At 44.4% G+C, this 17574-nt stretch overlaps 1 protein-coding gene across 2 annotated transcripts in view; it reads left to right on the plus strand.

Annotated features, from left to right (window-relative positions):
* Positions 1 to 2001: 2001 nt before the first annotated feature.
* POU2F3 (POU class 2 homeobox 3) overlaps positions 2002 to 17574 on the plus strand; it is a 60038-nt gene continuing 44465 nt past the window's right edge. The window contains exons 1-3 of one of the 2 annotated variants that reach the window (XM_029572276.1): positions 2005 to 2682; positions 3272 to 3389; positions 10711 to 10776. In XM_029572276.1, the coding sequence (XP_029428136.1) occupies positions 10719 to 10776 (58 nt within the window). In that variant the 5' untranslated portion in view covers positions 2005 to 2682; positions 3272 to 3389; positions 10711 to 10718. Of the gene's footprint in view, positions 2683 to 3271; positions 3390 to 10710; positions 10777 to 17574 lie in introns of both variants that reach the window. The other variant, XM_029572275.1, reaches the window with a different exon arrangement.

Genomic DNA, 17574 nt, shown 5'->3' on the forward strand with positions numbered 1-17574 from the left:
ATGGGAAATAGAGGAGCAAGTGTGGAAATGGAAGAGACAGCGATGGAATACTTGTTTTGCTGCTCCTGCCATTTATTTATTTAAAATATTTTATACACCACCCATACAATGTGTGCCTGGGGCCCCCATAGCCAGTTGGGTTTTCAGGATCTCCACCATGAACATGCATGACATAAATTTGCATAGACTGAGTCTCCATGGTATGTACATTTATCTCAAGCATACTCATGGTGGATATCCTGAAAACCAAACCCCAGGCCAGGTTTGGGAAGCCCTGACATACAGCCTCTGGACCCTGAGCAGAGGCCCAGGGAAGCTTTCTCAGTCTTTCATCCTGCTCCCATTACAGGGATTTTAACACCATTCACTCGCACATTATAGTTCATCTGGTGAGGGGCTGAGTGACGGAACAGACAGGAGACCTCTTGGCATGTCCCATCTTCTACGCATAGATTCATAAGACTGCCTTTTCTTTATCATTACATTCATATTAGCAGTCCCTTATCTCATACAAGTGAGCGCAGATGCTACAGGATAGAAGATGTCCCAAAATGTATCTAAATGTTCCATGGCAAAAAACAATGAACTCTCATACCCCATATTAAGGCAAAGCTGTCAAGAATATTTACAACTCCATGAAAAGCTCATATTTTGGGTCAGTAACTGATACTGGACCAAACCACTGGTTTTACAACAGGTACATATGCAAATTCTTAATTGTTTTGCCCAACTGTATGGTGTACATAACAAGCTCGTCTTTATTGCCGAATTCCCATCGCATGCTAAAATAAAGCTGACTGGAGGGAAGTACGTGTTGGGTGTATTGCTATGTGTAAGGGTCTAGTTTCCCTTGTGTAATTCTGTAGAGACCCCATGGGAATCTCCACTAGAGCTTGGCCCTGGTCTAGGCCTGGTGAGGGAAGGAGCAGATCACTTTGCCGGTTGCTGCGTGGTGGGCTCCTGCTTGAAAAAGAGCAGGTGGCACCTGAGAAATGGGATTTTAGTTTGGAATTTGAGAAGATGGCACCCTGTTCTTTGTTCCTCTATTCCTGGGTTGGCTGGGGCACACATTCTTCTTCTTAGGATAGGAAGCAAGACACCATCTTGAAGGTCCATGTCCTGCGCTGGTGGAAGGTGTCTCTGTGTTCAGATTTTTTATTTTTTTTTTTTAAAGACTTGGATTTTGTTCTAATTTTCTTCCGGTTCCCCTAGACTGGCTCTGTATGGGAAGCACCCCTGCTCTGGGAAAAGCTAGGAAGAGAGAAATTCAATTCGTATTCAGTGGCTGAAGTGTAGTATTTCTGCCTTTCGTGAAGTTATTGTGACTTTCTATTCTGGGATGATGGGGTGAGGGAAAAAGAGAGGACTCTTCCCTGCTGTTGACTTAAAAGATGCAGTTAACATCTGAAGAGAGAGCTGGGAGGGTAAAGTATTCCATCTGGGAGGTCCCCCACAGGAGTCTGTACCCCCTAGAGGAGAATTGACTGAGAGGATTGGAGGCCTCTGATAGTTGGAAGGGGCGAGCCATTCCATCCTGGAAGCCTAACGTTCCATAACTTGGAGGGGAGGATACCCCGGAAACTACCTACTGAGGGACACTTACACAGATCAAACTGGAATTTGGATTTTTTTCTATTGAAGATGGATGTTAGATAACTTTTCATATTTGAACACAAGATGGAGACATGGACCAGATTCAGAAAACGTCTTTGTGCAAAGGGAATGCTGTTAGAATGGAAATGTATATAGACATTGAATATGTCATGATTATGATATGAATTTTTGCTGGATATTGTGATTTGTGTTTGTGGTTATAAAGATTACTGTACATGTCAGATATTTAAGTAACAAAAGAAAAAAAGATGATCAAACCACAACTAAAAGAGCTTAATTTCCAGCATGCACATGTGCATGGTCCAGGGGAATGCGTGGATCTTAAAATAAACCCCCTCCCCCCCCCTCTGTTAGAGCCCTCATGTCCTGACAATCTGGTGTGGATAGGATCTACCATTGCCAGGTAAACCTCTATAGAAAAAAAGATGTTAATTTTCAAGACAGGCACTGCCCATATACCTTTCCATGCCTGTTGTTATTATTATTCTCCTATATTCCAAAAAGAAAATGATAAAAAAAGCAACATAGCAGACACTGGGAATATCAGGTCCAGTCTGGGCTTTGGGAGCTGCTGGAGGTCTCAAAGATTCTCTCTCATTTCTGCTAAGACTTCCTGCCAGTCCAATAGCTTGAATTGAACGTCAATTTGAACTTAATACAAAGGGTTTTGTCCCGTAGAGCCTGGGTTTCCCCTCTCTGGGAGAAGAAAGCAAAGAGCGCTCCTGAAGTGGAACTGCGATGGGCACACCTTTAGCAAATTTTGTTCTGGCACCTTTTTCTCATTTTTTGTTGCAGAAACTGACAGCTGTAAGAGTCACCGTATGCAAATCACTGTTTTGCATTGGCCTCAAGCCAGAGGCTCAGGATATGAGCTCGATGCCAAGGGAGGTGGAGCCAAGGCTGCTTTTCCACAAACTTACCTGGTTAGTGTAACAACCTGCACACGGCACATTGCTGGCCCTCTCTGGGAGACCCAGGAAGACTGAAGCAGATAATCTCCCGACACTGAGGAACAGCTTGGCGTTTATTCCTTAGACAGCATGGTGAACCTAGACTGTGCATATTCAGGTGAGTTACCAGAACATGTGACAGGAGTTTGCTGACTTGTGGAAGAGTTTTTCATAAAGCAAGTATTTTAACTCAGGACAAAATAGCTGACTTGTAAGAGTCTTAACTCAGAGTCCTCTTAAATGGACTGTGTGTTGTATGGGAGAAATGGAAGAACGCGGAATATTTTCATATAGTCCGAGCCTCCCATATCAACCCCAAGTTCACGATCCACGTATTCTAGGCAGAGCGCTAGCTAAAGGCCTGTGCAGTCTGTGTGCGCCAGTCCCAACAACATGAACAGCTCGTGTCAACCTCAAACCAACAACCTGTACTACAAGTCAAACTCAAGCTATTAATGGTTTGTACAGTCAGCATGCCATATCCACACTGTATATACCAAATGCAAGCTAGAATTCTGCACAGCATTCCAACCCAAGCCAGCAACTCACACAGGGCCAGATGCACTAAAGATGGCTCCCATTATGTGTCTATGGGAAAGAGGCCTAGCACAACTGGGCTACGGTGTGTATCAGCTTCAAACTGACAACCCGCAGAGTGTGTAACAGGCCCAAGCTAAAGTCCTGCAATAAGTCTTTCTACCTTTTAGTGGACAAAGAAAAAGAAGATGTAGGACGTGTGCTTTGGGGGCCACTTTGGGTCCGTCTTCTGATGTCATTGGCAATTTCAGCATCTGAAAGAGAGTCCTTCTGGCCACAGAAGCTCAGGTACTACAATGTCGTTTTTGTTGGTCAAATAAATGGTACCATAATATACAATGGCCCCAGTTTTCTCCAGGACCAGTCTGGCTACTAGAACTCTCTGCTTAGTGTGTAGCAACCTCAAGCCAGCAGCCTGCACAGAGTGCATAAAACTCAGGATTTTGGAAAGGGGTGTATGCGAGGGTCTCCATCTAGCTAGCTGTCAACAGACAGACATTTAGAACCAGCACTCATTTTTGTAGGCCAAAACAGATCGATTTGCTCAACTGGGTGACCAAAAAAACTCAACTAGGATATGCAATGGATGTGTGCGTGGATTTCAACAAAGGCAGTGTCCCACATAGATGCGTAAACTAAGAAGACTTGTAGGGATATGCAGTCCCCAGTTTTTATTTTGGTTTGCTTTTTTCATTTGGAGGGAAGATTTCATTTTTCAGTTCATTTAACCTTTTGGGTTTTTTTGGTTGGGTTCATTTGCCAAACTGAAAAAAACATTAAACTGGGGGGAACGAAAATAAATAAATAGGCCGGCATCATTCTGGGACGTCTGTATGGCTGAACATCATGCCAGCACCAGAGGATGGCGCAGAAGTGACTTTGTTTCAGCACTGTCCTCCAGACTGAGCCATTTTTAGAGGACTGAGATGTGGGCATTGCTCCTGACCTTTTTTTTTTTTTTTACACAGGATGGGGGGAAGGGAATAAATGGGAGACAGGGTGAGAGCTGCTTGGCCCCAGTATGTTGGGGAGGGGGGGGGGGGCCCACAACCAGGTTCAGTGCCAGTCCTGGGCCCGGCCAGATTAGTTTTGCGTATTTTCATAGGCAGTCTTTTTTTTTTTTTTGTTCCATTCAGAATGAACTGAAAATGTTTGTTGCCTTTTTTTTTTTTTCATTAATTTCAAATGAACGCGTACCCCTAGGTGGGACCCAAGGTGGTGGACTGGGTTAGAGAATGGTTGAAGGAGAGATGATGGAACGTGGTGGTAAATGGAGTTCATGCTGAAGTATTAGATAAAGTTTGAGGAAGGGAAATAAAAATAAGTGAAAGTGAAGGAATGGCTCCCTCACAAGGCAAGGTTTAATAAGTTAGGGCTCTTCAGCTTGGCGGAGTGGCTAGGATAGAGGGTTACAAAATTATGAGTGGTGTAGAACTAGTTAATAGACAATGGTTATTTATTCCAGCAAACAATATTAGGACTAGAAGACATTTCATGAAACTAGCAACAGATTTACATTAAGCTTAAACAAGTATTTTTTCAGTCAACAAACAACTAAGCAATGGTATCTGTTACCAGGGTATGTGGCCATGGGTAGTAATATAGCTGAGTTTAAAGTAGGTTTGGACAAGTTTCTGGAGCACAGGTCCATAAACAATTATTAGCCAGCTAGAACTGGGTGTTTCTACTTCCTATTTCTGGAAGTGTGTAATAGGGAATGGCTCCTAACAGGACCTGTTGGGTTCTTTCACGTGACCCAGATTGGCCACTGTCAGACACAGGATGTTGGGCCTAGTGGATCATTGATCTATCTTAGCTTGGCTGTTCTTACGTTCTGTGAAGTGTATGAGAGCCCCAGACTAGTGATCTGCATACTATGTGCCAGCGCTAAGGTTATAATGCTTAATCAAAATGTGCCAAACCCAAGGGAATCAAGTGCCAGAGCCATGTTAAGATCCTGCACAGCAGTTAATACGAACCCTAAGCTAAAAACTGACACATCAGGTGCTAACCCCAAGCCAACAACCCTCACAATTGGAGTAATCCATCAACCCACAATATTGTTGCCAATCCCTAAGTTAGCTGCCCTAGCATGCCTAACACACAAATTGTGGGCTAATCCTAAAATAATCTCAAAATCTAGTGTCCATATACAAGCCAGACGTCACAATGAATGCCAACTTCAAACTTAAGACGCACATGGTGTGTGTACCCAATCTCTCACACAATCCATGTGTGTCAACCAGTGGGGATCTCCTGCCACCTCACAGAGTCGGAGGAATCTTGTTGAACTGCTTCCTTTTCCAAGCTGTATCTGGAGTGGAAGGTGGAAAGCCACTCGAACATTTTCTTTTTACTTAGAAAACCAACTCTGGTGTCGGTTCACTAACAAGAAGGAAAGCTGAGATGGTGGCGTTAATGAGACTGTGAGCATGCCGGTATATTCTGGGCATGGTCAAGATTCAACCCCACATGGCTTTAAAAGAAGAGTCGGGTCAAAAAGGAAAAATATAGTAAAACTGGAGGATGAGAATAAGGGATTTTCATGTGGCAGGAAAGAAAAGAAAGAGAACTTTGAGGACAATATATGACAGGATAAAAATGGTAACCTAGTAGATGATGACAAATAAAGATCAGTTGGTTCACCAATCCCTGGATTCATCACAATGCTATAAATATAGTGGAAATAGCGCCTGCCTGCGATAAAAAAGGGGGTGTGGTTAGGACAATTTCACTGCTACCACCAGAGGGAGAGAGAGAGCGAGATAACACCTCTGTAGAGGCTCACACATAAGTTTGTTATTTATACTGCTGTAAGAGGGGGCACTAGTAACTCAGGGTGAGGAAGGTTTTGGGGGGGCAAGAAACGATCCTTCACTTCTAACTATTGTTAGGAACTGAAATACTCTCATTACTCTAATAAAGAAACAAAGGAGATGTCAGTAGACTTGGATCACCCAGTCTGCCCATTTGTACCTGCTTACTGGGCTGCCACAGATCCCTCTCAGTCACTGATCCCCTCCCTTTCCTGTATTCTGCTGTCCTCTCTTAGTGCTTCTCCTCTCAAACATATGACCCTTGGATTTCTGCACCCCAAATGCATGATTTTGCATTTTTGGGGGTTAGAATACAATAATAATACCCTGGACTTTTCTTCCCATTTTTTTACATCCTTTATTTTATCTATGCCCCCAACATGTCTAATCTGTTGCAGATTTTCATATCATCCTCAAACAGGTGCACCTCTCCCTCTAGCCTTTCCTCAATGTCATGTGTGACGATGTGGATGAGGACCACATCTAGCACTGATTCTTGTGGGACCCCTCAGATCACCTTCCTTTCACCACTCGGAGTTCTGTTTCTTAACTACCTCATCGCCCAGAATGGAACTTTTTTCTTCCACTCTCAGCTTGCTAGCTTGCTCATTAATTTTCTTAACTGAAACTGTTCTAAGGTTTACTGGCTAAAGTTTCGTGGTTGCCGTGTTAGTCCACTTGAATGCATGGAAATAAAGGTCAATGCACAGAGAAATGCCAGGTGATACCTTTTATTGGACTAACTTAATACATATGTTATGTATTATTCTGCACTGAATAATATCCGGTGCATTAGTGGAGGAACATGAACAGGGTTCGCTTCTGCTCCATGTCTTTCTCACGTGGCTAACTGTAGGGTCCTGTGATGTGTGCTGACACAGCTTGCAACCTTGCACTAAAACATCAAACTAACTTTAATTACAAGATGATTTCAATGATCACATTTGTCAGTTGGTCAAATCAATTATTTTGTAATTATCTTTAAGTTAATTTTCCACATTTGTTTGTTTTAGTGCAAGTTTACCATTCTGTATTTATTGCTATTTATTGGTACGTGTATAAAATACACTCTTGTTTTTGATGCTGGCATAGTTTGCAACAAAGTTAGCTGAATAAAGTAATCTGGTCAACTCTGGCGGGATATTCAGTAGCGCAGCTGCGCTACTGAATACACCCAACTATCTTAAAGTTAGCCAGATTGCCAGTTGTAGGATATCCAGTCAATTTTTGTTTTCATTCTCCTCGGTTCTCTCCTCTCCTAGGAAGGTGAACCTACAGGATCCCATATTTAATCCAAAACCCAGCTTTTACTCCTCGTCCCATCTCTTACATCTAAACTTTGTAATAATCTAAACCACCACCAAAATGAGAGAGACTGTTACCCAAAATCCAGTCCTCTATGTCTCCCCTCCCCTATGTCCACCAGGACCAACCTGCTGGTTCTGACTTAGTTGATATGGGATATTGTAACCTGGCTGCTCCATGGCCTGCAATATCATTCAGTCATTCTTTCTGTATTCGTCCTTATCACCTCTCACCTTGCTTCTGCTCTCCCAGGAATCGTGATGACAAAGTGCCATAGGTGTGACCCCAAAGCAAAGAGCAAGTGGTGTATAGATAGGGTGAATCTGGAGGGCTCCAGCAGGAGCAGGGACAGGCATCTTCTGCCCGCATCAGCCACCTTCCCCAAGGATTGAGTCCTTAGGTGCTAGTAGCTGGCAAGACTTGGACAGGAAAAACAGGAGACACAAGACAGCCTCAACTGCAATGTATAATCCAAATCTGGAGACATGAAGATGCCCATATAAACAGGGCAGAACCACTGCAGAAAAACCAGGAAACATGAAGGTGCCAACAGGAGCAGTGTAGGACCACTGCAGGCATACAAAACTTACAGTGGAGTAGGATTGGACCAAGCAGGAATACTGACTACACAATACAAAGTAGACCCAGTCAGCAACACAAAACATTTAGCCATTTTATATACCATCGTTCCATATAAAGAACACAATGGTTTACAAAAGTAAAATTCATACTGTAAAATCAACAAATGATGACATTTTATGGAGGTAGTATTCATAAACAGAAATAGGACCAAGCTCTAGCAAAGTGCAGACTGTCAGCCTGTAATAGGTGACCAGACAGGAACAAGATGGCCACCACCTGGACGTGTGGGCCATAGAGCTGGGAGGATTGAACAGATAGTCCAAGAAGCCCACTGATGCCTTCTGCTGGCAGGAGGCAAGAACTGTCCATTGGAGCCTCACAAATGTAAAGGGTAGGAAGTGTGGAATACTGCAACTTCCCAGTCCTGTCTTTACCACTCTCATAGAATATGATAGTAGATGAGACCTTTGGGCCCATCCAGCCTTCCTACCTCCTTCTCACTGCAACATCCTCAGCCTCCCCCTCTTGCTACAAGGTAACTTCTTTTCTTATTCTATCCTTTTTTTTTTTTTTTATTCTGTTACCATTTTTATCTCCAACACCTCCACTAAGAATCCATTCCATGCATTCATGAAGAAATAATTTGCTCCCGAGTCTACCTCTCTGGAATCTCATACTGTGACCTCTTGTTTTACAACTTTCTTTTCTCTGAAAAAGGTTTGTTTTCTCTGCCCAAGATCTGCATTTGAGGTATTCGAATGCCTCTCTCATATCCCCCTGTTTCTCTTTTCCTCTAGGACACATTTATTTAGCTCCTTAAGTCTCATCTCATGCGGCATTTGGTAGCCTCTCTCAGGACTGCTTCCAATTTATATCATTTTGGAGACATGACCTCCAGAACTGGACACAGCACTCTAGATGGGGTATTTTTACAGGGGCATTATCACCTCCCTTCTACCAGCTATGCCTGTCACTAGGCACCTTAGCAGCATTCATCTGGATCTAGCTGTCACCTTAGCTCACTGTTTCGCTACCTTCAGATCGTTAGACAGGGTGATGCCATCAGTTTTTCACCCTTGAATTTCTTCACCCCCAAACTCAGAGACAGACCCTCTCAGGGCTGCTGTTTCTTCCCTGCAGTCTGACACAGGGAGACGTGGACTATTTTGCCCACAGGGTGTCCAATATTTTTGATATAATGAATGCTCTGGCCTCTCTCTCTCTCTCAGCCTGCTTAGACAATGTGTCCTGCATACAGCGCTTTGCTTTCCTGATATGAAAGCCAGTCACCGGAGGCTCTTGGCAAATCAGCTCTTCTGTCAGTGTCCTAAGCACTTCAGCCTGACACGGTGGCTGTCACAAGCACTTTCTCTGTTTGTTTTATTTTTTTGCTGCATCCTGGGCTTTCGGGATTTTAGTTGCAAGAAACGGATGTAATAGTCATGAATTATTTTGGTAAAGTGAGTAAACTGACATTCAGGTGCTGGAATATCAGGATTGTTGGTTTACTCTGCTAGGTGGGAGGGAGGGAAACACATTTGGGATTGCTATCTATGTTCTTATAGTATCTTCGTTTTATTTATGTACCTGTCTCCATCTGTCTCTTGGTGTCCTTGCATTTACACTGCTGTTTCTGTGTACATCCCAGGTTCCCATATCTCTGTGGGCTGCTCACACCATACATGCATGTGTAGTTCTGTATTTAGTTGGCTGCATGTATACATGTTTCCCAGTGTGTAGCTAATGTAGTGTGGCATGCGTCTGATACTGCAAGGATAAAGCCAGGGGCTTCACGACAGTACCTGCTCTTTTGCATTAACTGGGGAATCAAATTAGTTTAGGAAGAACTTGCCAAACAGATACAGCGAGAACAGTTACTCACTACTAATGCTAGCAGATGAAGGGTGTCCATTCCTCTACAATCTGGTTTTATGGGCTGATTAAAGAAAACACAACCCTGTCTTTTGGTTTTTTTTTTGGTTTTTTTTATCAGAGTGAGTGATGCTTGCTCCTGTCTGGAAATACATTATGAGAGACAGCTTTAGCTCTGGAGGGAGGAGGCTGTAAACGTCTGAGTGTATGGATTCAGGGTATGTAGAATCCTCTCTCTTTCTTACCTGTAGTCTGTTCCTACTGCTATCCTGGGCATAGCACCAGCCCTGCCCCTGCGTGCATCGTTACCTGATGCAAAGCAGCTTGCATTCCAAGCTGTGATTGGTTGCTGCAGGCCTATGCAAATTGCAAGCTTTTTTCTCTTTGGTTTACCTGACTGCAAAGAGTTAACTTGCTGCCAGGGGGGTCACTGTAATTTGTATAAAATATTCCTTCTCTCTTTAACTGATTGTCTTGTGTGCTTCTCTATGGAGGCTAAACACAGATCAAGAGAGATTGTTGTAAATATTCAACTCTGAACCATCTTTTGACCTGGAACTTGAAGGGAAGGAGATCTGGGATTTGCCCTGTGGGCTCTAGGGGCAACTTTCAGCCAAGGGTAAAAATTTTGATTTATTAAACTAAAGTTTGGAAGTCAGAATTTGATGTACCACTGATTTCTAAACACCGTGCAGGCATCTGTGTCATCCTCAGGAAGTGGAACAAAGAGGGTTGTTTGTTTTTTTTAACATGTATGGAGAGCAGTGAGCCCAAAGGATAGGGGGAACTGTAGCCCAGACACTAGCAGGCTCTTCAGATGAAGGTGGCGAGAGGGCAGGTGAGACTCTATCCAGAGTGAGAGCTACGAACATCTAATGAATATTCTAATGGCTGTGTACGCAGAGATTTGACAGTCGAATGGTTTATTATAATTATAAAGTTCATTTTCCTGTTTCGTGAGAACTCTGCCTGTGCCCTAGCGTGGAATTGTGTCCAGTTATTGAAATTAGATTTTTTTTTTTTTCCCTTCTCAGGTATTAAGATGAGTCGAGAGGCCGATTCAACAGAAGCTCAGCACGGAGCCAGCCAGGAGGAAGCAGGTAAGGGGCATAGCTGTGCCCGCTCTAAGCTCGAGCAGGAAGGCAGCTCTGTAGAGCAGGCAGGTGTCCTTAATGCAGAGCACTTTTTTACACCTCTGACATTAAACGAGTTGTCACAAAGCAAAGATGCTGCACGTTGGACATCACGTGCAGTCCATGTGAGCTGCAAAGCCATTTACGAGGAAAAAAATTAGTTAGCTTTTCTTTTTTTTTTTTTTTTAATTTGTCAGTCGGCAATTTCTCCTGCTCCTTTGTACTTCCAGCTCAGTCGGAACCAGGCCTGGAATTGGCACCACGAGCATTCATTCGCAACTAGCTGGGCATTTTTTTTTCCCTCTGTTTTATGTCTCTTCCCATCGTACCCAGGGGCGGACTTCCTAATAGGCAGAGGAGGCACCTGCCCAGGGGTAACCGCTCTCCTGCAGCACTGATACTGCAACCGCATCGTTGCACGGGGACGGACGTTAACCCAATGCGCCACTGCGAGGGGACCTCTTGCAGGCTGGAGAGAGGTGGTCAGATGTCTAAATGCCGGGAGTAGGGGGTGGGGGAGGTTTCAATTCCACCGCTGAACAGACCCAGTCCTGGCTCAGGGGCCGTGTGCCGGGGATCCTTCTGGAATCACAGGCTGCTAGGTGTCACCCTTGAGAAAACGACCACAACTCCCCTTCCCCTTGCCCCAGGGACTGTGTCGGCCACATCCCCAGTCCCATCTGACCAGGAGAACGGAAGACCCAACTCGGAGATCAAACTGGCCCAGGATTTAGCTTTCTGCGCTGTGCGGCTTGCTTGAGATATTTAACTGACCCGCTGTGGTTGTGTAAATTCCTGACAAGGCTCTGGTAGTCCATGGAGGGGCCCCGAGGAGGATGGAAAGGGACTGCATGCTTATTGGCCTTTCTTGAGTTGGCAAGAGCCTGACACTAACGGGTCTGAAAAGAACTTGCCAGGAGTATTGCACAAAGAGGTTGCTTCTGGCTGGAAGAATTTGATATTATAAATAAAGAGGTCCATATTGAGTAAGACAGCGAGCATGAAAGTTATCTTGAATACATTACATGGAAAACTTTAGCTGGGCATTCAACAAAGCCTACCCGGATAAATCTGCCACTGAATATTGGGATAACTTTCGGGCAGGCATTTGTCCGGTCAGGGGAGCACTGAATGTCAGCACTGGCTGGACAAAGTGAAACCTTGTCCCAGGAACGCCCTCAGCACTGCTTCTTTTCGCCTGGGCACATTTTTGCTGCTCAGAGAAAATATAGCCAGGGAGCAGAGGGAAATATTCAGATCTCGGGGTTTGTTCAGATAACTCCAAAAGGCAGCCGGACAAACCCTTTAACTCTCGCCCTTGATAGTGAATGATTGCTGATGGCTTCCGTCACTGGGAATGAAATGTGCGCTTTAGCCCTGAGTGAGAAGCAGGGACAATGTCCCGTAACGGCTAAAGGAGACCACAGGTCTCAAGAAAACAGAAAAAGCTGTCCTCTGCTTTCTTTCCTCTCTAACTCTGCACAGGAATGCAGGGTTCTCTTTCTCTCCCAGACTGTGTACGATGGGACTGACTTGCACTGGGTGCAAAGTGTTTTGATCTGCACCTTGGAAATGTAATTTGCTGAGCTGGAAAAGCAGATTACTGGAAATCCCTTGAAGTCTGCTTGGAAATGTCCGTCCCTTGAGCTGCGGAACTTCAGGGTAGTCAGAAGGGGTTTTCTCTCTCTCTCTCTCTCGAGCAGCTGCAAATTGTATTTGAAAATAGAGCCCAAAGAATTCCACACTGAGAGCCCAGGTTTGGGGAGAGCTGCAAGGGTCAGAGAGCAAACGCGCAGATGTCTTCCAGACTGAACTTGGGAGCAGCTGCTGTCCTGGGAAAGTCAGTCAGGTTTTGCACTACTGTTCCTTCTCCTGTATCCCCGCTCTGTATGGGATTATTAAACCTTCAGAGGTAATTAGGTGGAACTCTGGGACTTACTACTACCCAGATAAGAACAATGTGGTATATACGCTGAACTTCTCTTTCTGCTGGTTGTAGCTTACGGGGGTGGGGAAGCTGGGCAAAGGGGAAGCACTTTCAAATGCAGCTGTTAGGAACTTCAGGCACTGTGAACGTAACCTCTCCTGTGGCTTTTCGCTCTACGCAGCGGATGGATGACATGAGCTCTTTAACCCCTCGAGGGCAGGGCGACAGATCTGTCCTTAAAAGCAAGGTTCGGCAGATGTCCCCATGCAGACGCAAAGCCAACAAAACGAAAAGCACTTGTGTAAGAATTTGCTTGCCTGTATTTAGGTTAAGCGGTAAGCATGAGCCTGGAAATGCAGGGGGCATAGCAGCCCGCATACTAGCAAGCCAGGCAGGCGCTCTAAATGCATGTCCTTTACGTAAATTCCCACCCTTTGGAAATTCGCAGCCACAAAGTCTGCCCACGCTGTTTGTGTTGGTGTGCACAATAGTGCGTGTACATCTGAAAATCTAACGTACATGCATTGCGCTTTCCTCCCCTACCCTAATCCAACCTGAATAGACCTTCAGCAGCATCTGAAGTTCAATGTTCAGTCAGGCCATTTTCCCCAGGTAAATCTCTTTTGAAAATTGCCCTGGTAGTTTATTTGGGACATATTTTGTGTGCAAAGGGATCCTTAGATTCCCCAGTACATAATGTATCCTCTTTGTGCAGGAATAGCAAAGGGTGGTATGTTCCATTTATTACAGCAGGGGTGCTCACACCGGCCCTTGAGCCCTCCCCCAGTCAGTTGGGTTTTCAGGATATCCCTAATGATTATGCATCAGAAACATTTGAAGACATAGGAGGTACTGCATGCAAATAAGCTCATGCATATTCATTAGAAATATCCCAAAAACCTGACTGGCTGAAAGGAGAGGGCCCCAAGGATTGGTTTGAGCCTCCCTGTGACTGAGCAGTCCTTGGGATGGATTTTTATGTTATTTATAAAATCAGTAATAATATTAAAAGCGGTGTACAAATTCATAATAAAAAACACAAAAACAATCCAACAAAATAAACACAAACAAAACAGAATGGATTGTGCTGTAAGTAGTACAGAGATCCACAGTTTTCTAGCAGGGTCAGCGAGGTACTAGTCCCTGCAGGAGCGTCTCTCTCTTTCCCTCCTTGTCATGCACTAAGTTCACTCCTGGGGGAATTCAGCACAATAAAATAAAAAATTCTGCACACTTTATTTGTTCAGATAGCACAATATAATCACTGTCTTTGAGCAATAATTGTGTAATGCAATACAGAAAAAGGTTATTACTCAAAGATGCAAAACAGCAGTTCCAACCTTTCAGGAAACGTGGACCCCCTTTTCAGCCTCAAAAAAGTTTGTGGAGCCCCCCACCCACACTTCTCTTTAATTGTATGTCATAACAAAAGACATTATCTTCATTCCAGAATCATCCATAATGTATACAACTTTGTATTAAATAATGTATGTACGACTTTCCATCCCCTGACGTAGCTCTGCCCCCGCAGGTAAAAGTGTACCCGCTGTTTACAGAGTAAGTGCTTGTACCCTCGGTGATGATGGGGGGGGGGCAGTAGCAATTTTCAAAAGGTCGTTTTACACGGGTAAATAGTTGTTTACCCACATAAACATTTCTGAAAATTACTCTCCCTGAACACTGACCCCCTTTTTAGCCAGCTTTCCTTGTTTATTTTCTTTTATGATTCTTACAAATGCATACAGAAAATGATTTTCAAAAGCAAAACAGCCGCCTGCTTTTCAAAGGGAAGAAGGCTTCTGCGATGTCCATGTCTGCCTGGGTGCTGCCCTAGATGACTTTGTGGTTAATGCCCTATCCACACCTGGCTGTTGTCTCTTCCTTCTTCCTCCTTGATCTCTCTCTCTCTCCTTCCCTCCTGAATCATGGGAATCCTCTATCCTGCCCTCTTCATCTCTCTCTCTCTCTCTCTAGCTCTAGTTCAGCATGATTCTGGGGGTCCTCTGCTCTTACCCCCTGAACTAAGTTAGTCATAGATTCCTGTCTCCCTCCTTCTCCCCTCCGTCTTTCCTCCTTTCTCTCAGTCATTCTACTCACTTGTTTTTAGTGCAGCTTTCTCCTCCTCTCCTCCTTGTCAGGTCAATAGCAAAGCAGGTAGCAGTAGCAGGAAATGCTTCTCACTGCTGTGATCACCCTGCTTTCTCCTGCTTTTCTTCAGTGAGCAGCAGGGACTGCTGAAGGCTCTGAAAGCCACAACTGGCCCCTTTCTTCCCCACATCCTCCCAATGGATGCAAACGGTCCCTCTCTGTTGCTCCTCCTCCTGGACTGCAGCAACATGGGGGTGAAGTTTCTGGGGCAGCAAGAGACCCCGCCCTCACTCTCCTGGCCTGGGGCAGCAGCCCAGCTAATCACAGGTAGCAGCATCCACCCCAGCTAAACCTTCTTGCATCCCTTCTGGAGGAACCCCTAGGATGGTCTCACAGCCCCTAGGTTGGGAACCAATGATTTCTAATTTTTTTGTGCAGAATTTTACCATCATAAGGTCTGGTCCCTCCATTAGGCTCGACCCTCCCCAGTTTTTTAATTTAAAAAAAATATGAACTTTGTCGAAATGGGGACATACCTGAAGGTAGAACTAGACGACTGGGAGAAAATGGGAGAGATGGGCCAAACTAAAAGGAGCAATTACAAAGGCAGCAAATCTATATATTAGAAAAATAACAAAAGCAAGAGAAATAAGAAACCAAATCTGGTTCTCAAAAGGAGGTGGCTGATAAAATAAAAGCAAAAAGAACAGTGTTCAAGAAACAAAGATCCCAAAAAGAGGAACACAGGGAAGAATATCTGGTGAAACTGAGGGAAACTAAGAAACAAATCAAGAAAGCAAAAAGCCAAGCGGAAGAAAGGATTAGTAAAGAGAGGTGACAAAACATTTTTCAGATACATCAGAGAAAGGTCCAGAGTGATATAGTGAAATTGAAAGGGGAAAAGGATCAATGTGTGGAAAGAGATGAAGAAATGGCGAAAATACTAAATACTTCAGTTCAGTGTTCACTAAAGACGACCCTGGCGAAGGACCATTACTGGTTATCAAGACAGCGGATGGGGTGGAGTAGATGAAACTCCATTTACAGAAAAGAATTTATGGAAAGAGCTAGGAAAACTGAAAGTGGACAAAGCCATGGGGCCTGATGAGGTTCATCCCAGGATAGTGAGGGAGCTCAGAGATGTGCTGGCGAGTCCTCAGTGTGACCTGTTCCATAGATCCCTGGAAACAGGAGTGGTGCCGAGTGATTGGAGAAGAGTGGTGGTGGTCCCGCTTCGCAAGAGTGGGAGCAGAGAGGAGGCTGGAAAGTATAGGACGATTAGCCTCACCTCGGTGGTGGGAAAATTAATGGAGACTCTACTGAAGGAAAGGATAGTGAACTATCTACAGTCAGGAGGATTGCTGGACACAAGGCAGCATCAATTCACCAGGGGACGGTCTTGTCAGACAAATCTGATTGACTTTTTTGATTGGGTGATTAAAGAATTGGATCAAGGAAAAGCGCTCGATATGATCTACTTGGATTTCAGTAAAGCTTTTGTGAATAAAATGAGAAGCTTGGGAGTGAGCACCAAGATGGTTGCATAGATTACAAACTGGTTGATGGATAGAAGACAGAGTGTAATGGTAAATGGAACCTACTCTGAAGAGTAGGGGTTAAGTGGAGTGCCACAAGGTTCAGTGTTGGGACTGGTCCTGTTCAATATCTTTGTGAGTGACATTGTGGAAGGGATAGAAGATAAAGTTTGTCTATTTGCGGATGATGCTAAGATCTGCAATAGAGTGGACAGGCCAGAAGGAATAGAGAGAATGAGACGTGATTTAAGGAAGCTTGAACAGTGGTTGAAGATATGGCAGCTGAGATTCAATGCCAAGAAGTACAGAGTTATGCATCTAGGGTGTGGAATTCTAAAAGAGCTGTATGTGATGGGAGGGGGAGGGGGGGTGAAGGTCTGTTGTGCACGGAGCAAGAGAGAGAGAGACCTTGGGGTGACAGTGCCTAGCAATCTGAAGACAGCGAAGCAATGTGACAAGGCGACAGCTAAAGCCAGAAAAATGCTGGGCTACATAGAGAGATGAATAACCAGTAAGAAAACAGAGGTGATGAACCCCTTGTACAGGTCCTTGGTAAGGCATCATCTGAAGTATTGTATACAGTTCTGGGAGGTCGCATCTCATAAGGAACAGAGACAGTATGGAGGCGGTCCAGAGAACAGCGACCAAAATGGTGGGGGATCTTCATTAAATGATGTATGAGGAGAAGTTAAAGGACCTAAATATGTATTCACTGGAGGAGAGGAGGTGCAGGGGAGATATGATACAGACCTTCAGATACCTGAAAGGTCTTAATGATGCACAATCAACAAACCTTCTCCGCTGGAAAGAAATCAGTAGAACTAGGGGTCATGAAATTAAACTCCAGGGAGGACAACTTAGAACTAAAGTCAGGAAATATTTCTTCACAGAGGGTGGTGGATGCCTAGAATGCCCTTCCGGTGGAGGAGGTGAAGACAAAAATGGTGAAAGATTTCAAAGGTCATGGGATAAACACTGTTGTTCCATAAAGGCTAGAGGATGGAAATGAGGAAAAGAGTGCATGGGGTAACTTGCTGGTGTGGCAGTTATTACCCTTAACCAATGGGCCTTCATACTGGTGATGCAACTCCATTATTGCTCTCTGCTTCAACGGCAGGGGGAAAAGAGGAAAAGGGAATTAGATTCAGAAAGCAATGAACAAGGCATTGAATTTTATGGTCTGGGAAAACAAATAAGCTTGGGGGTAACTTGCTG

This window comes from Rhinatrema bivittatum, chromosome 12 (genome assembly GCF_901001135.1).
Source record: "Rhinatrema bivittatum chromosome 12, aRhiBiv1.1, whole genome shotgun sequence".
Taxonomy (NCBI): domain Eukaryota; kingdom Metazoa; phylum Chordata; class Amphibia; order Gymnophiona; family Rhinatrematidae; genus Rhinatrema; species Rhinatrema bivittatum.